At 49.3% G+C, this 21,009-nt stretch overlaps 4 protein-coding genes across 4 annotated transcripts; 3 read left to right on the top strand and 1 right to left on the bottom strand.

Moving 5' to 3' along the window:
- Positions 1–156: 156 nt before the first annotated feature.
- Positions 157–6,196, top strand: LOC136190462 (uncharacterized). Its single transcript, XM_065978619.1, has 16 exons — positions 157–309; positions 368–531; positions 590–826; positions 879–1,010; positions 1,063–1,226; positions 1,275–1,589; positions 1,642–1,816; positions 1,876–1,992; positions 2,050–2,540; positions 2,596–2,705; positions 2,763–2,920; positions 2,976–3,086; positions 3,140–4,748; positions 4,804–5,577; positions 5,631–5,753; positions 5,807–6,196. Exons 1-16 carry the CDS (start codon positions 264–266, stop codon positions 6,094–6,096), a joined length of 5,016 nt encoding a protein of 1,671 aa, XP_065834691.1. The 5' UTR covers positions 157–263; the 3' UTR covers positions 6,097–6,196.
- A 1,059-nt stretch (positions 6,197–7,255) lies between these two features.
- LOC136190461 (uncharacterized) lies at positions 7,256–13,436 on the top strand. The gene is made up of 16 exons (XM_065978618.1): positions 7,256–7,521; positions 7,580–7,752; positions 7,812–8,045; positions 8,098–8,229; positions 8,285–8,454; positions 8,508–8,816; positions 8,872–9,046; positions 9,101–9,217; positions 9,278–9,786; positions 9,840–9,949; positions 10,005–10,162; positions 10,219–10,329; positions 10,383–11,994; positions 12,051–12,818; positions 12,872–12,994; positions 13,048–13,436. Exons 1-16 carry the CDS (start codon positions 7,476–7,478, stop codon positions 13,335–13,337), a joined length of 5,037 nt encoding a protein of 1,678 aa, XP_065834690.1. The 5' UTR covers positions 7,256–7,475; the 3' UTR covers positions 13,338–13,436.
- LOC136190500 (pyrimidine-specific ribonucleoside hydrolase RihA-like) lies at positions 13,390–14,610 on the bottom strand. The gene has a single exon (XM_065978684.1). The coding sequence runs from the start codon at positions 14,424–14,426 to the stop codon at positions 13,464–13,466; it is 963 nt and encodes a 320-aa protein (XP_065834756.1). The 5' UTR covers positions 14,427–14,610; the 3' UTR covers positions 13,390–13,463.
- A 266-nt stretch (positions 14,611–14,876) lies between these two features.
- Positions 14,877–21,009, top strand: LOC136190464 (apolipophorins-like). Its single transcript, XM_065978620.1, has 20 exons — positions 14,877–15,012; positions 15,068–15,088; positions 15,152–15,297; positions 15,351–15,551; positions 15,612–15,746; positions 15,794–15,951; positions 16,012–16,064; positions 16,127–16,373; positions 16,430–16,610; positions 16,665–16,775; positions 16,823–17,083; positions 17,130–17,368; positions 17,434–17,695; positions 17,746–17,856; positions 17,914–18,446; positions 18,496–18,745; positions 18,800–19,571; positions 19,635–20,363; positions 20,420–20,545; positions 20,604–21,009. The coding sequence occupies exons 1-20, from the start codon at positions 14,967–14,969 to the stop codon at positions 20,894–20,896; spliced, it is 4,875 nt and encodes a 1,624-aa protein (XP_065834692.1). The 5' UTR covers positions 14,877–14,966; the 3' UTR covers positions 20,897–21,009.

Consider the following 21,009-nt stretch of genomic DNA (forward strand, 5'->3'; position numbering starts at 1 on the left):
GCAAAGTTGCTTGCATGTCCGAGCAGGCTTGCTAATTTGCTGCGCTTGCATTGGTTGAGAAGCGAGCTGGCTCATTCCATGACGCAGCGATGACTAGCCTCATTGTTCTCCCTTATCATTTCGCTTACGTAAATTTTAATTTTATTGACCTTTGACACTGTTGACCACCTTTGAAATTGCACGAATCGCACCGGTGCAGCTCATTCGACCTCTGCCTTTGGTTGTTGGTTGAACCTCCCTCTCGCTCTTCCCTTCCCGCCACGATGAAAGTTCTTCTCGCAGCGTTTCTCATCAGCACAGTCAGTGCGGGTAAGAGCTCCTATTCTAATAGCGAGACGAAGTATCTAGGGATTCTGCTTTTTTCCAGCTCCGACGACGGAAATTCCGCCTGGAGCGTGCCCGACGAACATGAAGTCGAGGTATCAATTCGTCTCTGACATGCAAATGGTGATTATACCAACGAACAACGGATACACTGGCATGTACATGGATGTGAACTTCACCGTCGGATTCTGCCCCTATGTGGTGGAGGTCGGTTTGCATCGTAGGCACCGATAAACTGACTTAAATTTTGCACTTTATTTGCTAGATTGAGACGTGCAATGTATTTTCGTATCCGGTCGTTCCAAACGAGTCGATTCCGCCGCATCCTATTTGCGATGAACTCGTGAAGGAGCGTCTCTATTTTCGTTTTGAAAATGGGCGTGTTACCGAACTCTACCCCCGCATCGGAATGAAAGATAACATCTTGAATATCTTTCGGGGAATCTTGAGCTCGTTTCAAGTGAAACCGATCGGCTACGACGATCAACGCGATAGGACGGAGGTATGTGTGTTTTTATTCACAGTGCACACGTTGACAATTTTTCCTCGTGCAGACGGATATATTCGGGGAGTGTCCCACGAAAATCAGAGAGGTGCACGTGAACGACAAGATGATCATCACGAAGAAAAGAGATCTCACCAAGTGTTCGCTGAAGCCTCAGTTTACCGTCATGCCTCAATATGAGGTATAACCATAATGCTAGTCTATGTCTCTTCTCACGTGCGTTGTCTTTGTAGTTCTATGATCAGGCTAACGTGCTCACGTCCTTCGCCTCGATGCAGTACACAATGTCTCGAATCCAGAAATCGTTCTGGCCCGTCGTCAGGAAAATTCACATTGAACATTCGGTCAACCTTTCTCCGATGACGCCACGATACGGCTCTATCCTTTCATACGTCAAGTAAGTTTTTGCGGAGTTGTTTGCTTGTTAGTTGAATGATCTTTTCAGTCAAACCGTTTTGTTCTTGGAGGACTTCTCTGCTCCTACTACCAAAAAGCCAATTGACACTGAAACGAAGGACCTTCTTTTCAGTTACGACATTGTTTCTGAAAAAAAGACTCTCGACTGCGTAAAAGAGAGCGATATCGTTCTCAAGGAAGTGTCTACTGTGCCTACTGTGGAAAAGTGGAAGATACCAATGTACTTCCGGCGACTAACCGAAATCCTAAAGAAATGCGAAAAGACTGACTTGATTACGTTGGTGGAGAAATACTCCATCTGCAAGAACGACAAGACGGTTAGCACCCAGATGCGATTCCGACAGTAAGACATCGTTATTATGCAAAACAAAAAAGCCCAAATATTCTCGCTTTAGCGCATTCCTTCTCGACGCGCTGGCTTTCACGTGGACCGACTCTTCGTTCGAAACCATCGTCGAGCTCGTAAAGGGAAAATGCCTGGGCGACAGCAGAAAACGCGAGATGATGGTTGCCATGTCTCTCATGCCAGTCCACTCTATCAAGACGTGCAATCCCATTCAATATGCCATGGTAGGACGATTGGTTTTTTTTTTAATTTCTCGTTTTCAACTGACTGCTGTTTGACGCAGGAAATCTTCGACGCGACACCAACGGCGCAGACGTCGAGTCTCGTGCTCGGAAGCATCGTCGGAACGTTCCGCAAGACGAAACGGTGGAACAGGGAGTGCAATGTTGTACTGACAGAGGTATGTATACACGCGGCGATTTCATTTCTATAACGTTCTCACGAATTCTCGGCTTAGGCGAAAGACAAATTGGTCACAAAGTGGACTATGTATTTCAATCAGATTCCTGCCGCTTTCAAACGCAACACCAAACCGAGAACCGACGTGAACTCGTGGGAGCGAGCCATCCACAGTCTGAAGGCCATCGCCAACATGGGCGACCCGACAACGCTTCCGATCTTCAAAACGGCGATAAAGTCGACGAAACTCGACGTAGAGGGCCGCATCATCGCCGTTGAAACGCTAGAGAAATTCCTTCCCGTCTTAACAACAGACGTGCGCCGAATGCTCGTCGACATTTTCGCCGACTTCACGATCGAAGACGAAATTCGCTCCGTCACTGTTCCCATCTACGTCGCATCGCTCCATCCGCGCTACCCCGGCATTACGGACGAATTGTACGACTTCTTCGGCTCGCTAATGACTCTAAACAGACCGGCGGTGAAGAGTTTTGCTTGCACGTACCTGATGGAAGTCATTCGTAGTAGCGATCCAACACTCCTCGACACGTAATTATGGCTCCTGCGCGACTTTGCGATATCCTATAACGCGTCTTTTGATTAGGGCCGCGATTATTAAAAACATCATGAGTTTCTACGGAGGAACGTGGTCCTGCTTGATTGCTGACCACGGCTACTTCTCCTCGAAAGCGTGGAGAGGCTTCCTTTCTGTTGGTAAGCTGACCTAAATGCAAACGCTCGCGATGACGCTCATTTTGCTCTAACAATTAGCCGACCTCCCGATCCTCCCATACAACACCGTTCCCCGTGATACGATGGGCATCGGCATGGACAGTCACTTCTACAGCGACTTCGACACCAAAGTTCCCCATGGACTCACAACGAAATTCAAGTTTTTGATCATGGGCTATGAAATCGATCTCGGAAAGGTAGTCGCTATTTCTTCTCATATCGCTCGAGCTCATAATCATCTCTCCATTATAGTTTGGCATTCGTGGCTCTGGCTTGGACACGCTCATAACGACTCTATTCAGCCCCACCGGCTATTTCCGTCGTGGAACGAGAAATATGTCCCCGAGTGGTCTTCAGCGCGAAGTAAGTGTTCCCTCTGCAAAAAACGCTCGGTTCATTTTGATGTTCGTTTTCAGGAGAATTTCTTGTTCGATCTTGTGCGACCAAACATGTCCATCTCCAGCTGGGTCGAACTGCTTGGCAGTGACCTGGCGTGGAACCACAACGAAGAGGACGACGTTACGCGCAAACTCTTCGGCCCAACGACACTAAACGCTCTTCGCGGAGCGTGGACGCACGGCCTTCTCAATCGCGACTTCGATTTCTACTCGCTTACTCATATGGCCGAAGCGTGGCACGATTCCAATAAGAAGGAAGAAGGCTGGATGGAGATGCTTTATCGTCGCGCTGAGGAGTGGTGGTCCCGTCCGGAAGAGCCAGTTCGCCCAGTCGAGGAAACGGACACCGGCGTCGTCAAATCTGTGATGAGCACGGCAAGCAAATTGTGGCGCTACGGAACGAAGGGAGACTGGCCGGTCGACAGTCGCAACATCGACATCAGCAAGAATCTCGAAGTTCTCAACATCAAATACGTCTACCCAACGATTGCCGGTTTGCCGTTTGTGACGACGATGCGCGCCGACGTTCATTTCGGACTCAAAGCCGAATCGAATCTGACGTATCACGCCGACGGTTACTTCTGGAACAAAGACCGAAAAGACAATTTCATCATGGACGGTTATCTCAGTCCGCGAATGGTCTTCTCGATGCTCCACAACGTGACGATCGACGACGAATTCTTCCGACCCACTATCTGTCAACACGGTAACAGCACGTTCGACTTCGCCCAGCGCGGTCGTGCTATTCTCAACGACGACTTCACGTTCACGTGGGAACTCGAAGAAGTTCCTGAAACCGAAGTGGAACTACTCAAATTTCAGTACGATCAATTTGTCACCACCAAGAATCCGGAATTCCGTCAACAGATCGGTATCAAGAAACGCAGCAACACTGAACTGTACAAGCCCGTCTTTGACGAACTTCTCGGTCTCGGAGTCTTTTCGCATATGAGCTTCCCTAACACCACGGGAGTCGACTTGGCTCCGGCGTTCCCCTTCTCGGGACCGGCTTACTTCAACCTGACAATTAAGCGCATGGATCCGAGAATCAAGCGCATCAGAGTGGAACTCTTTAACGAAAGTCTCATTTCCTGGACGAACGGATTTTTCACCGAAAGATATATGACCGTCGATAAGGATGGTCTTCCTATCAAGCAGGTCTGGATCGAGTCGTTCTGGGATACCACCAAAGACGATAAGACGACGTTGAACGTTGCCCTTACTAGCGAATCCCTGAATGGTTCGGCTTGGTTCATCCGCGATCGCTCGAAGTTTCTCTCCATTGAAGGCAGCGGCTTCGTATATACGAACATTTCCAATCTGACTCTCTACACGAAATTCAACAGTTCTTCTCTGCGCGGAGTGATAGAGCGAAAACGCTTCGCTGAGGATAAATACCCGGCTTTCTTCAAGTTTCCCGAATTCAAATTCGATTTCAACGGCAGTCTCGTCAACAACACGTACGGCAATTTCTCCGCTAGGCTGTTCAAGGAAGGATGGCCGCGTCCCCACTGGCTCAAAATGAATTCGACGACTCTCCGATTTTTCGTCAATACCGACGTCAAGTCAAGTCTCGTGAGCAGACCTCTCAATTTCGGAATGGTCTTGCCCTTGCCACTGAGAAAGCGTAAGTATAGATATAGATATCTAGCGTAGTTCCTTTTTAAACGTTAGGTTTTTAGCTATGTGTCACGTTGTCGGTGACCACTTCATTACCTTCGACGACAAGAAGTACATCACGAGCCTCGGTGATAACTGCGAGTACGTTTTGGCTCGCGACCGTCATCTGAACGACACGTTTGCCGTCACGATAAAGAACACGATTATGAACAATATAAAGAACAAGGAATTGATCGTCTACGTCAACGACACCATGTACACCTTGACGATGGACGGCACTCAATTTAAAATCTTCGACAGAGAAGTGATGTTGCCTTACAAGGAGAAGCACGTTATCCACGTCAGAAAAGTAGCAATGAACAACGACATTTATGTTCGCATGACGCTTTGGGCTGGCATCGACGTGTACTACTCCCGAGACGACGTCTTGCTCTACGTCAACGGATTCTACATGAATCGCCTGGCTGGACTGTGCGGCAACGGCAATTACAACGACAAGGACGATTGGCAGTTGCAAGACATGGAAATAACCAAAGATTTGAAGGTGTTCGTCAACGACTGGAGAATCAATTGTCCCATTCACGAAGAACTGTTCGTGTGCGATTCTTACCTTGCCGATGCCGTTCTGACTCCGCCTACCATGTACGATCCATGCAACGGAGAAGAGATCTGCAAACGATTTTTCGAGGACAAGTTCGCTAATGTCTCCTATCTATATCCTGTCACTCACTACTACGATGTTTGCCGTCGCGACGTCGCTTGCGGCTTGTCTCCCCTGCCCAGCGTTCGAGCATACATGAAAGCCGCTCGCGCAAAAGAACTTTGGACTGAGGACGGTAAGGCTTAGGAAAGGCGAAAGAATTGCGTGTATGTATGTATGCGTGTATAGGTTGCGTTTATGGACCATATGGGCCTTGGGAAGAATGTCACCGCTCCGAACAAAGAAGGGAGCGAGAAGTCCTCTGTAATCCGCTCGGCCACGTCTGCGGCGAGACCGTAGAACGGAGACCATGTAAGGCTCGATTTGGTTATGGCGTCTTCCTTAGTTCAATAATTTCTTTCTAGGCCCCAGCGTTAGCGTCGATGAAGGCTGCGTGTTGAAGAAGGAACACCTTCTTGTGGTGTCGGGCAAGAAGCTGTGCAAGAGTCGCCGTAAATTGCCCGTCTGCAAAAAGGCATTGGACAAACCGGGCGACTGTAAGCCGGTTTACGAGGAAATGGCAGAGTTAGACGAGTACTACTGCATCAGTTCCGGAGAGAGTCTAGACAAACTTGACAACGTGTCTCCTATAAAGATCCAATACAACAAAGTGAGAGCTTGCAGATACAGCGATCCAACTCCAACGCCGCCTTGATCGAACAATGACGACGTCTTCTCGATTTACTGGCCTTTCTGGCAATAGTTGCTGTTCTGTGTGCGCTTTTCTGTCTGCAATCATATACTAAAGCATCCAGGCAATGTCTAAAAACGCGGGGACGATTTTGGCTGTCTATCCGGGGGCGTCTGCCGAGCTCCCGTACGTGACCGTGCCTCATTCCAGGGGCTGCGCCGCTCGCCCGACACACGCGCGGAATTGTGACGCATAGTGGCAGCTAGCTCCTGGGGGACCCGCAACCCACGTTGCTAAAGGGTCTCGCTCAAAATGCGATTGTTACGTTCCAAAGAGGCCTCGTACATCTCTCTCTTGCAAAGAGGGCAAAAGCGTACGTCAACTGTTAATTGTAGCCTTTATAGATTCTGCTACTCGTGACAAGGACTTTACCAGACTTTACAACGTCGGGAATTCGTGACGTCTAACGAGCAAACGTGCTCCGCTTCTGTCTCGACATGGCCCTTGGCTTGACAGGTCAGCAGTGGGGAGTCAACGGGTAGGATAGATAGCAGACGCTTAGTAGGCCTATCTTACCCTCAAATGACGTCATAGATTCTGTGGTAAGTGTACGTAGGCACACGGCTAGGGACGTATATAGGGACGTACAGTATATAGATATCTCTCCTATAAGAGCCACCGTGTGCCGTCTTGATGGCAGCTGCACTCAGGTCATGTTTTGTTGCAATTTTTCTTTCGGGTTCGGGTTGTTGGGAAAAAAAGGAGAGGCATTGGGATGGGGGACTACATTTTAGATTGGTATCTATGCACGACTCCTCCTGCCGCACGTTGCAACTGGTAGCTTAGCTGCTAGGAGGTAATCTCGATCTAGAAACGAATCTGTGGAACTGTGCTGCGATCAGCGTGCTCGTCTGCAAAGTGCACGGATTCTGAGCTGCTTTGGGGCGGTTTGATAGGCTCGCGGTTGTCGTATGGCCTCCTCTGCAGATTATACCACACCCCCGAGTCGACCACCTGGCCCGGGGGATCTCCCATTGTTTGAAATCCCCACCTCTCTCACTCTTACGAATCCTCCCATTGTTTGGCAAACTCGACCTCTGCCACGCCTCTACTGATATGAAAAGAGGCTAGGGATGAAATGCAAAGTTGCTTGCATGTCCGAGCAGGCTTGCTAATTTGCTGCGCTTGCATTGGTTGAGAAGCGAGCTGGCTCATTCCATGACGCAGCGATGACTAGCCTCATTGTTCTCCCTTATCATTTCGCTTACGTAAATTTTAATTTTATTGACCTTTGACACTGTTGACCACCTTTGAAATTGCACGAATCGCACCGGTGCAGCTCATTCGACCTCTGCCTTTGGTTGTTGGTTGAACCTCCCTCTCGCTCTTCCCTTCCCGCCACGATGAAAGTTCTTCTCGCAGCGTTTCTCATCAGCACAGTCAGTGCGGGTAAGAGCTCCTATTCTAATAGCGAGACGAAGTATCTAGGGAATCTGCTTTTTTCCAGCTCCGACGACGGAAATTCCGACGACAGAGCCTGGAGCGTGCCCGACGAACATGAAGTCGAGGTATCGATTCCTCTCTGACATGCAAATGGCGTTGTTTCCAACGAGCGAAGATTCCTCTGGAATCAGCATAGACGTCAACTTTACCGTCGGATTCTGCCCCTATGTGGTGGAGGTCGGTTTGCATCGTAGGCACCATTACATTATATTAAATTTTTCGCTTTTATCTGCTAGATTGAGACGTGCAAAGTATATTCGTTTCCGATCGTCCAACCGGAGTCGATGTTGCATCCTATTTGTGATGAACTCATGAAGGAGCGTCTCTATTTTCGTTATGAAAATGGGCGTGTTACCGAGCTCTACCCCCGCATCGGAATGAAAGATAACATCTTGAATATCTTTCGCGGAATCTTGAGCTCGTTTCAAGTGAAACCGATCGGTCGCAACGACGAACGCGATATGATTGAGGTAGGTGTTTTGATTGCGTCACAGTTAGAACGTTGACAGTTTTTTTCCTCAGACGGACATATTCGGAGAGTGTCCCACGAAAATCAGGGAGGTACACGGAAACGACAAGATGATAATCACGAAGAAAAGAGATGTTACAAAATGCTTGCAGAAGTCTCAGTTTACCGTCATGCCTCGATTTGAGGTAACCGAAATGTTTCCAAACGACTATGTCTCTTCTCATGCGCACAACTTTGTAGTTCTATGATCAGGCTAACGTGTTCACGTCCTTCGTCTCTATGCAATACACGATGCCCCGATTTGAAATCCAGAGAACGTTCTGGCCCATCGTCAAGAGAATTCACATTGAGCATTCGAATAATCTTTCTCCAATGACTCCACAATACGGCTCTATGCTTGCATACGTCAAGTAGGTCTTGCCGGAGTTGTTTGCTTACTAAAGGGTAATTTTCTTTTTTTTAGTCAAACCATCTTGTTCTTGGAGGACTTCCATGCTCCTCCTACTACCGAAAAGCCACTTGACACTGAAACGAAGGAAATTTCGTTTAGTTACGACTTTGCTCCTGAAAAAGAGACTCTCAAATGCGTAGAAGAGAGCGATATCGTTCTCAAGGAAGTGCTCACTGTGGAAAAGTGGGAGATACCGATGTACTTCCGGCGACTAACCGAAATCCTAAAGAAATGCGAAAAGAGTGACTTGATTACGTTGGTGGAGAAATACTCCGTCTGCAAGAACGACAGGATGGTTAGCACCCAGACGCGATTCCAACAGTAAGTCATCGTTATTATGCAAGCAAAAGAGCTTCTAAATGTTGTCATATTTTAGCGCATTCCTTCTCGACGCACTGGCTTTCACGTGGACCGATTCTTCGTTCGAAACCATCGTCGAGCTTGTCAAGGGAACATGCCTGGGCGACAGCCGAAAACGCGAGATGATGGTTGCCATGTCGCTCATGCCAGTCCACTCCATCAAGACCTGCAATCCCATTCGATATGCTATTGTAGGGCGGTTCGGGTTTTTGAATTTCTCATTTGAAACTAACTGTTTGACGCAGGAAATCTTTGACGCGACGCCAACCAAACAGACGTCGAGTCTCGTACTCGGAAGCATCGTCGGAACGTTCCGCAAGACGAAACGGTGGAACGGCGATTGCGATGTTGTACTGACAGAGGTATGTATACACGCGGCGATTTAAATTTCTATATAACGTTCTCACGAATTCTCGGCTTAGGCGAAGAACAAATTGGTCACAAAGTGGGAGAGGTATTTCAATCAGATTCCTATGAATTTCAAACGCAACACCAAACCGGGTGAAGCGAAAATGACGAGAAACGACGTGAATTCGTGGGAGCGGGCTATCCACAGTCTGAAGGCCATAGCCAACATGGGCGACCCGACTACGCTTCCGATCTTCAAAACGGCGATGAAGTCGACGAAATTCGACGTGGAGGGCCGCATCATCGCCGTCGAATCGCTGGAGAAATTCCTTCCCGTCTTAACGACAGACGTGCGCAGAATCCTCGTCGACATTTTCGCCGACTCGACGATCGAAGACGAAATTCGCTCGGTCACTGTGCCCATCTACGTCTCGGCACTCAATCCGCGCTACTCCGGCCTTACCGAAGACCTGTACGACTTCTTCAACTCTCTGGTGACTCTAAAGAGAGAAGCGGTAAAGAGTTTCGCTTGCACGTACCTGATGGAAGTCGTTCGTAGTAGCGATCCAACACTCGTCGATACGTAAGGCTCCTGCGCAAATTCGTGACGTCTTATAACGCGTGTCTTTTGATCAGGGCTTCATTGATTGATTACCTGTTGAAGTACAGCGGAGCTAAGTGGTCCTGCTTGATTGCTGACCACGGCTACTTCTCCTCGAAAGCGTGGAAAGGCTTCATTTCTGTTGGTAAGCCGATAGAAATGCAAACTCTAGTGACGACGATCATTTTTTGCTCTATTAGCCGACCTCCCGATCCTTCCATACAACACCGTTCCCCGTGACACGATGGGCGTCGGCATGGACAGTCACTTCTACGGAGACTTCGACACCAAAGTTCCGCATGGACTCACAACGAAATTCAAGCTTTTGATCATGGGCTTCGATATCGATCTCGGAAAGGTAGTCGCTATTCATTTCCTCACTCAAATGTTGTTCTAGCTCAAAATCTTTCTTAGTTTGGCATTCGTGGCTCTGGCTTGGACACGCTCATCACGACTCTATTCAGCCCCACCGGCTATTTCCGTCGTGGAACGAGAAATATGTCCCCGAGTGGTCTTCAGCGCGAAGTAAGTGTTCCCTCTGCAAAAAACGCTCGGTTCATTTTGATGTTCATTTTCAGGAAAATTTCTTGTTTGATCTTGTGCGACCGAACATGTCCATCTCCAGCTGGGTCGAACTGCTTGGCAGTGATCTGGCGTGGAACCACAACGAAGAGGACGACGTCACGCGCAAACTCTTCGGCCCAACGACACTAAACGCTCTTCGCGGAGCGTGGACGCACGGCCTCTTCAATCGCGATTTCGATTTCTACTCGCTTACTCATATGGCCGAAGCGTGGCACGATTCCAATAAGAAGGAAGAAGGCTGGATGGATATGCTTTATCGTCGCGCTGAGGAGTGGTGGTCCCGTCCGACGGAAGAGCCAGTTCGCCAAGTCGAGGAAACGGACACCGGCGTCGTCGAATCTGTGATGAGCACGGCAAGCAAATTGTGGCGCTACGGAACGAAGGGAGACTGGCCGGTCGACAATCGCAACATCGACATCAGCAAGAATCTCGAAATTCTCAACATCAAATACGTCCTCCCTACAATTACCGGTTTGCCGTTTGTGACGACGATGCGCGCCGACGTTCATTTCGGACTCAAAGCCGAATCGAATGTCACATATCACGCCGACGGTTACTTCTGGAACAAAGACCGAAAAGACAAATTCATCATGGACGGTTATCTCAATCCGCGAATGGTCTTCTCGATGCTCCATAACGCGACGATCGACGACGAATTCTTCCGACCCACTATCTGCCGACACGGCAACACGACGTTCGACTTCGCCCAGCGCGGTCGTGCTATTCTCAACGACGACTTCACGTTCACGTGGGAACTCGAAGAAGTTCCTGAAACCGAAGTGGAACTACTCAAATTTCAGTACGATCAATACGTCACCACCAAGAAGGCGGAATTCCGTCAACAGATCGGTGTCAAGAAACGCAGCAATACTGAACTGTACAAGCCCGTCTTTGACGAACTTCTCGGTCTCGGAGTCTTTTCGCATATGAGCTTCCCTAACACCACGGGAGTCGACTTGGCTCCGGCGTTCCCCTTCTCGGGACCGGCTTACTTCAACCTGACAATTAAACGCATGGATCCGAGAATCAAGCGCATCAGAGTGGAACTCTTCAACGAAAGTCTCATTTCCTGGACGAACGGATTTTTCACCGAAAAGTATATGACCGTCGATAAGAATGGTCTACCTATCAAGCAGGTCTGGATAAAGTCGCTCTGGGATACCACCAAAGACGATAAGACGACGTTGAACGTTACCCTGACTAGCGAACCCTTGAATGGTTCGGCTTGGTTCATCCGCGATCGCTCGAAGTTTCTCTCTATTGAAGGCAGCAGCTTCGTATATACGAACATTTCCAATCTGACTCTCTACACGAAATTCAACAGTTCTTCTCTGCGCGGAGTGATTGAGCGAAAACGCTTCGCCGAGGATAAATATCCGGCTTTCTTCACGCCTCCCGAATTCAAATTCGAGTTCAACGGCAGTCTCGTCAACAACACGTACGGCAATTTCTCCGCTAGGTTGTTCAAGGAAGGATGGCCGCGTCCTCACTGGCTCAAAATGAATTCGACGACTCTCCGATTTTTCGTCAATACCGACGTCAAGTCAAGTCTCGTGAGCAGACCTCTCAATTTCGGAATGGTCTTGCCCTTGCCGCTGAGAAAGCGTAAGTATAGCTATAGACATCTAGCGTAGTTCCTTTTTTAAACGTTAGATTTTTAGCTATGTGTCACGTTGTCGGAGACCACTTCATCACCTTCGACGACAAGAAGTACATCACGAGCCTCGGTGATAACTGCGAATACGTGTTGGCTCGCGACCGTCATCTGAACGACACGTTTGCCATCACGATAAAGAACACGATTAAGAACAATATAAAGAACAAGGAATTGATCGTCTACGTCAACGACACCATGTACACCTTGACGATGGACGGCACTCAATTTAAAATCTTCAACGAACAGGTGGTTTTGCCTTACAAGGAGAAACACATAATCCACGTCAGAAAAGTCGAGATGAACAACGACATTTATGTTCGCATGACGCTTTGGGCTGGCATCGACGTGTACTACTCCCGAGACGACGTCTTGCTCTACGTCAACGGATTCTACATGAATCGTCTGGCTGGACTCTGCGGCAACGGCAATTACAACGACAAAGACGATTGGCAGTTGCAAGACATGGAAATAACCAAAAATTCGACGGTGTTCGTCAACGACTGGAGGATCAATTGTCCCATTCACGAAGAACTGTTCGTGTGCGATTCTTACCTTGCTAATGCCACTCTGACTCCGCCTACCATGTACGATCCATGCAACGAAGAAGAGATCTGCAAACGATTTTTCGAGGACAAGTTTGCGAATGTCCCCTATCCTGTCACTCACTACTACGATGTTTGCCGTCGCGACGTCGCTTGCGGCTTGTCTCCCCTGCCCAGCGTTCGAGCATACATGAAAGCCGTTCGCACAAAAGAACTTTGGCCTGGGGACGGTAAGGCTTAGGAAAGGCGAAAGAATTGCGTGTATGTATGTATGCGTGTATAGGTTGCCTTTATGGACCATATGGGCCTTGGGAAGGATGTCACCACTCCGAACAAAGAAGGGAACGAGAAGTCCTCTGTAATCCGCTCGGCCACGTCTGCGGCGAGACCGTAGAACGGAGACCATGTAAGGCTCGATTTGGTTATGTCGTCTTCCTTAGTTCAATAATTTCTTTCTAGGCCCTAGCGTTAGCGTTGATAAAGGCTGCGTGTTGGAGAAGGAACACCTTCTTGTGTGGTCGGGCAAGAAGCTGTGCAAGAGTCGCCGTAAATTGCCCGTCTGCAAAAAGGCATTGGACAAACCGGGCGACTGTAAGCCGGTTTACGAGGAAATGGCAGAGTTAGACGAGTACTACTGCATCGGTTCCGGAGAGAGTCTAGACAAACTTGACAACGTGTCTCCTATAAAGATCCAATACAACAAAGTGAGAGCTTGCAGATACATCGAAACAACTCCAACGCCGCCTTGATCGAACAATGACGACGTTGTCTCGATATACTGGCCTTTCTGGCAATAGTTGCTGTTCTGTGTGCGCTTTTCTGTCTGCAATCATATACTAAAGCATGCAGGCAATGTCTAAAAACGCGAGGACCACTTAGGATCCGGCTATAGTCTCGGCGAGCTTGCTCTCAAAGCCGTCCAGTCCTCCGGCTTTCCACTTGACGGCAACATCGATCGACGTACCCTTGTCAGAAGAGACCACGGTGTGCCCATCGTCTGTCACGGAAACGTTCAGCGTGTTGAACTCAATAAATTCACCGACGTAGGACGTGCATAGCAGAACGGCCGTCGCATCAAAAAACACATCCGTCTGTGCTCCCGGACTGAGATTGCAACCGTGACCGTGCAAGCACCAGAAAATCCAGCTCTCCATCAATACGGGGGCCACGTTTCGAGCGACTCCCTTTAGCAACGTGTCCCAAGAGCTGCCACTAAGCGTCACAATTCCGCACGTGTCGAGCGGCGTGATTGTTACGTTCCAAGAGGCCTCGTACATCTCTCGCGTGCAATCGGGGCAAAAGTGTACGTTGTATTCTGCTGCGGTGTTGGAGCTGTTATCGTAACCTTTATAGATGCTGCCACTCATCGCCATGACCTTTGCCTTCTTTGCGACGTCGGGAAAACGCTTCAGCAGCGGCGGAAAATTCGTCGCCGGAGCGATAGCAACGATGGCCACCGTGACGTCAGAACCGCTAATCACTTCCGCCATTTTTGCAATGCCGTCTTCGGCTACGCCTCCTTTGTATGACGTCAGATTTACGTCACTCGCCCAGTCGTACAGGGAACGACCGGTTTGGCTCGTTTTGACGCCGATACCGATCGGGATATCATCTCGACCGTAGGCGGCAAGATACTTGGCGACGATGCGCGCACGCGCGGTCGTGTCGTCGGTCGCGGTGACAACGAGCCGAACGTCGAGCTCCGGCGACGTGACGGCGTACGCTAAAGCGACGCTATCGTCGAAATCCGTCCCGATATCAGTGTCGATGACAACGGGAAGCTTCGAGGACGCATATCGAACGAGAAGAAGAAGAAACGCCCACGCCGTTCGCTCCATTTTAGCGCGCTTGCAGGCGAAGCTCGAAACCGTTTTTTCGAGCTTTCGTATGTCACCCAGCTATGTTCACTCTCACTCAGCGGGTTCATGCATGCATAAAGCCATGCATTTGCCGAAGAAGTCAGTGAAGTGAGGCCCCCAAGTAGTCTACTGTTTTTGCATTTCCTTGTTTTAGCCAGATCTAACTCCGCCTGCGTTCCCAATGCCCCCCGCCCGCCGTAACGAAATTACGATAACAGCGCACGTGCAACGGGCCACCATGTTGCCATGAAAATGTAAAGTGGATTCGAATCTTACGGCAATTTGACGTGGCGCGTTTGACGCGTTTCTGCAAAGCCTCCTAAACGGCTTGATATTCGACGCTCGCCTCGGTCTCGTTTGCCCTGTTTGATCAATTAAATTATACGGACTTTCGACATTTGAATGGAGGCTTTGTTTTTTTTCAAAGAACGGTCATATCATAAGAACGTGACAGAGGCACATCTCGTCATTCGACCCTTGCTCCAGCTATCGTACACATTCATTGAGGGTCGATCGAAGATGAGGCTCCTGGTCATTGCAGCAATCGTTGGCACCATCAGAGCAGGTATGGGCCCAAGGGGACGTCCAGTCGCAAAAAAATCAACTTTTTTTTGTTTTAGCCGTGGTTCCTTCCAGCCAAGGTGATACAAAATCGTTCGGTGATGCAATATTGTTGAATCATTTGCACTCTTGTGTTTGCGCAGGGACTAAGGTTGAATACTCTGTGGTCATGCAAGGCTTTCATCTGATTCCTGGCACTATGACCGCGGACGCTCCTCCCACAGATCAATCTGGAATAGCCATTCAGCTGGAGATGACTGTCACATTCGCCCCAATTTCGTCGCTCACAGTTAGCCAATTAGATTTTTGGGGGGCAATACGGCTTTCACCTCTTTTCTTCAGGTCACGAAGTGCAACGTATCCGACGCTTTCTTCACGACAGTGATGAGCCATCCGATATACTTCCGCTACAAGAACGGCATAATAGAGGAAATCTTCATCAATTCTTCCGTTCCCGAACAAATGATCAATTTCCAACGCGGTCTCGTCAGCAGCCTTCAGGTGCCCCTTGGGGGCCACTTGGGTCGTGCGAACATGTGGGAGGTGATTCCATTGTCACTTGTCTATTGTCGATTTTTACGCAATCTATTTTCATCTAATTAGCGAGATGTTCTCGGCGATTGTCAATCTGCCATTGTTCGATCGAATGACGGCGACGACGTCGTCGTTTTGAAAACGAAAGAGACCCACAAATGCACGGGACGACCGAAGTTCACGACATTGCTTCCAACTATACAGGTACAGTAGACTACTCTCCGAACCGTCTTCTAACTCGTCGTTTTTAGTATGAAGAGTCGAAGACGACGTATGGAAAAATGAGCGGAGAATATCGACTGGCCAAGCACGGCAGCAGTGGACTCTACGTGCAGAGCTGCGCTTTGCTCCAGTCGGAATTCTTTGCGCCAATGAGCAAGTCAGCCGGTTCTGTGGTCAGCGCTTGTCTGTACGAAAAATGAGACTCCTCTAGTTTTGCGCCATCTATAACCTGTGTCTCATTTTTTAGAATCAATGTCACTGCTATTGGATCTCCGCAAACGGAAACTGCACCTCAACTACGTGAGACTGGGGGGGGATAGGACTATCTCTTAGCTTTCTTTGATCACGTTCTCCTTTTCTAGCGGAGACTTATCAGAATTCTTCGTTGGTGTTTTCGTACTATTCGTCCAGCGTGAAGGAGATGCGGAAGTGCGACGGCGTTCCGACGCTGCTGGAGACGCTGGGCTCGTGTCATCCGTCGAGCGTACCTAGTCTCTTCATCGAACTGGTTCGCACGCTTCGCACGTGCAGCCAGAACGAGCTGAAGGAACACCATCTCAAGTACGGCATCAAGAAGGAGCCCCTGGTTTCTCCAGAAGAACAGATCCGGTGAGTGCTCGATCAACAGCCCCCGATGGACTACTCACTTTTTTCCTACTACACAGAACCTACTTCTTGGATTCGTTGACTTACGTTGGCACCGAAGCCGCTTTGGGTTTCATCTCCAAAGCAGTCGAGGATCCCGCATACAAATTGGCCGAGTCTCGCAAACGCGAACTCATCAACAGCATAGCTCTTATGCCGTTCCACTACACGTCTCCTTGCGTTACTTTGTCTCATATTCTGGTGAGAACGTGCATGCGTTTGTGTAATCGATAGGGGTCAAATGAAGAGGTCTAGGAAATGGCCACGAAACTGCAGACCTGGCAAACGCCTTCGCTTGCACTCGGCTCAGTCATCAATTCGGTATTGAACAGCATGAACGTGGACTGCTCTACAGAAGTCGAAGCGGTAAGAATACTCTATAAATTCTAGATCAGAATAGACACGTCTTTTAGGCTCTGAATTGGCTGATCCAAAAGCTCGAGACCAATCTAGCAAAGGTGCCCAATACGTTCAGTTTCACTACCGAACCGGAAACGGCGGACAAACGCAATTGGGAACACGCCGTTCACGCGATCAAATCCCTCGGCAATGCGGGCAGTCCCAGGTCTATTCCCGCTCTCATGGCTGCGTTGAAAGAGAAGAAGCTGTTGACCGTGGGTCGCAGTTCTGCCGTTCACGCTCTGAAGCGAATTGCCAAGAGGAGTCCCAATCAGGTGCTCGTCGAATTAATAGCGGTTCTATGTTTTGATTTTCTTTTAGGTTCGTCAACTGTGTCTACCCATCGTCTTCGACGTCGAAGAGGACGACGAAGTTCGCATTGCAGCCTTTTCCGTTTTCGTCAGTTCGATAGGCGAAGAGAACGGGATCGTCGTACCGCGTGCGCTCGCCATCAACCTACTGAAGCGCGTCTCCAAAGAGCCCAAGATGAACGTCAAGAGCCACATGTGCCGAATGCTGACCCAGATGCGAACGACGTCCGATCCCTATCTTCGCTACAGGTGACAAGACAAGACAATTCTAATACATGCCGTTCTTCCAGCATCTTTCTTTCTTTCGCTCATAGGAAAGAATTTATATCGGTTGCCATGAAAGTGTCCGGCGCTTTCGTTTCGTGCGCCGTGACCCAGTTTCCCTGCTTCTCCTCCTCCTACCTTCGCGGCTACTATTCGTTCGCCGATCTTCCGCTGCCTCATTCGTTGCCACGAGACATCATGGGAGCCGGTTTCCGACTCTCCTACTACACGCCGAGCGGACGCACGATCCCCAATAACGTCTACGCGAAAATCACCGGTCACGCGTTCGGCTATTACACGGACATTTTGGAGGTCGAGACGCGCGTAGGTTTCTATTATTTAATAGAGGCGGGTTTTTCTAGGTTGGCGTGCGTGGAACTGGGATAGATCAACTGATCAATCTCCTCTTCGGACCCGTTGGCTATTTCCGTTTGTTGACTCGTGACTACGATACAAGCCATCTCAACAGACCGGTACATACAGTGCCGAATTCATTGGCCATTTCATTTTTCACTTTCTCATTTTTTTAGGAAGGGTTTTCTATGGATCTCGAGTCGTTGAAAGACAATATAACCGTTTCGGGTCTCGTCAAAATGTTCGGAAACGAACTCGCGTGGAATCACAACGAGCAGCCGAACATTATGCGTCTTCTCTTCGCTCACGATCGACTGAACGCCGTTCGAGACGAACTGTCGGACGTCGTCATGGAAAAATTCACGTTCCATCAGCTGCCTCGCTTGATTCAAGCGTGGAAGAATGCCGGCGAAAAGTCGTCGTTCTACGCCAAGCTCGTCTCTCACGCAAGCGAAATTAAGAAAATCTGGAACTATTTGACGAAGGGTCGATACAGCATCGACGGCGGCGTTCTGAACGTGACGAAGACGGGCAGTTTCATGGACATCAAGCGCACGGTTCCAACGATTCTCGGATTCCCGTTGAACTTGACCGCCGTCGGTGTCGGACACTTTGGAATGGACGCCGAAGGATGTCTGGACTACTACGCCGAAGGCTGGGGCTCGCAGAAAAAGGATCGATTCGAAATGACCGGTTCCGTTAACCCGAGGTAGGGGATGAGTGAGTCCCCGTCTCCGCACTCTGAGATTCCTTTTTAGATTGGCTCTGATGAGCGAAGTCAACGTCACGTTGGATGCGTACTACGTCCAGCCGAAGCTCGTTCTTTGCGGCAACGCGACGAGCAATTTCACCCAGCGCGGCATTGCGCGTCTGTTCGACAACTACACGCTCAACGTTCAGCTCAAGGAGATGCCTGAAAACGAGAACCTTCTGATTAACAGCACGTACGACGTCTACGTTCAAAAAGACGCCTTCAAGCAATCGCTGAGCGTCGAGAATCGCAAAACGGTGACCGATATATTTATTCATTAATTAAATAATTTTTTAATTCTCGTCTCTCAGACTACGCTTTTTGATCCGTTTGGCGACAACATCCTCGGCATCATGGCAGTGGCCAACATCAGCTTTCCCTACTATAAGGGAACGGAGAAGAAGGCGGTCGACGTCACGCCCTGGTTTCCTCTGAGCGGGCCGGCGAACATGAGCTTCGCCTTCCAACGAGTCGCTCCGGTTTCCATGCTCAATATCACCGTGTACAACGCCACGTCTCTCATATCGAGCAACGGCACGTACAACGCGTGCATCGAAGCGATTGGAACGCCTCTTCGCGTGACGACGAATATCAGCTGGATGTGGAATCAATATAATCAGAGATTCGTCAATGTCTGCATGTCGACGGAAAATTTGAAGAACTCGTCGGCTCCTCGCTATTATCTCCTCACGGAGATCAATACGACCGACTTCAGCGATGGATCCTTGACTCGCGAAGCGTGGATCAATACGACTCTGAAAACGAACACGCACTGGAACAACATGAGCGTTCACGTGCAGGGAGGTCAGTTCAACGGGTCGATTTTACGAAGAGAGCACACGAAAAACGAGAGCACGAGTCTCATTAAGACTCTCACCGACTTCAGCCTCTACGCCAACGGATCCGTGTCCGGCTACGAAGAGGTCAACGTGTCGATGTATCTGTATAATAAGTGGCACCGAATGACGCACTATCTCCACGCGAACGCCTCTATGAATCTTACGCATGCCAACCTGACGGTTAACTCGACGCTCTTCAAATCCATCAACGTTAGCTACTGCTTCGCTTCCGAGATGAAACGAGGTATACGTGCATTGTGGACTTTTTAAAATTATTTATTTATTTATTTATTTATTCTCGTTGTAGCGTACTGCCACGTTTTTGGGGATCATTTCATTACGTTTGACGGACTGAAATACCAATCTAAGCTCAATCCGAAAATCGAATACGTCCTGACTCGTCATCGTCATCCCAATGACACCTTCGGCATTACTTTGAAAGGAGAAAACGTTCTTGTCTATCTGAACGGCACTATCTACACTCTTACGCCGGACGGAACTCAACTTCTAGTCGACGGCGAGCCCACGCCGCTTCCCTACAAAGTTCACCGCACGATGAACATTCGCAAGATCGAGAATCACGGTCAAACGTATCTGCGCCTGTCGGCTTTCGCCGGCATTGACATCGTCTATAATCCGAAAGACGTGATGATCAGCATCAGTCGCTTTTTCCGCAACCAGACGGGCGGCTTGTGCGGCAACTCCAACGCCAACGGCACCGAGGCGGACGAACTCGAACTTCCCTCTTACGAATTCGCCGAATCGGTCGACCACTTTGTTTCCAAGTGGACCGTCTCCGAACCGATCGAGCTGGCGTCTTTTGGCTCTTACTTCGCCAAATGTGAGGCGAGCAACGAAACGACCGAAACTTGCGAATACCTCTTTTTCGATGCCACGAAGAAGGCTCACGTTTTCGTTGACGTTCATCCCTACTACGAAGCGTGCCTTTGCGATGAGGAGGAGTCGGCCGGCGGCTATCTTCGCAGTCTCCGCGCTTACGTCAAGGCCGCTCACGTTAGAGGCCTTTCTTTGGACGGTGCGGAGTTTTTCTCGCCTTACTAGGTGTCCTGTCTCATTATTCAGTTCTCTTAGGATGCGTTTATGGTCCATGGGGCCCTCTCACCGAGTGCGAAAACGGCCAGCAAACTCAAACTAGAAGCGTACTGAAAAATCTCTTAGGAAACGAGTGCTCAGACACTAAACGTACCCAGCAGTGCCGTAAGTCCAGTTTGTCCTTCTCTTTGTCTTTCTCGTCAAACTGTTTGCTTTTTTATAGTTGTTCCTCTACCACAGACTCATCCCTTGTGTCCTGTTGAGAAGGTGCACGTTGTCCAAGTGCTCGGAACGAAGTCGTGTAGGAGTCTGAAGCGTTGGCCTAGTTGCGGGAAGTGTTGCACGCCGTCTGTGAAAACTCCACATCTCGCCAGATTCACCTGTGTCGGATCTACCGATCCAGCAGAAAATCACGACAACACTTCACCGGTTAACCTTGTTGTTCACGTAGCGGAATCGTGTGTGCCTGTCGAGAATTACAGAGAGTGTCTCCTCGGCTTGCAGCAGGACGGTTGAAGAATTCGAAGGGCGTCACTGACGAATTTTTTGTTGCTGTTTTTTCGTTTGTGTTTTCTACGTTTTTGTCGTATTTGTGTTTCAGTGTTTGTTGCAAGGTGGGGTTGCCGGCA

This window comes from Oscarella lobularis, chromosome 8, assembly GCF_947507565.1.
Source record: "Oscarella lobularis chromosome 8, ooOscLobu1.1, whole genome shotgun sequence".
Taxonomy (NCBI): domain Eukaryota; kingdom Metazoa; phylum Porifera; class Homoscleromorpha; order Homosclerophorida; family Oscarellidae; genus Oscarella; species Oscarella lobularis.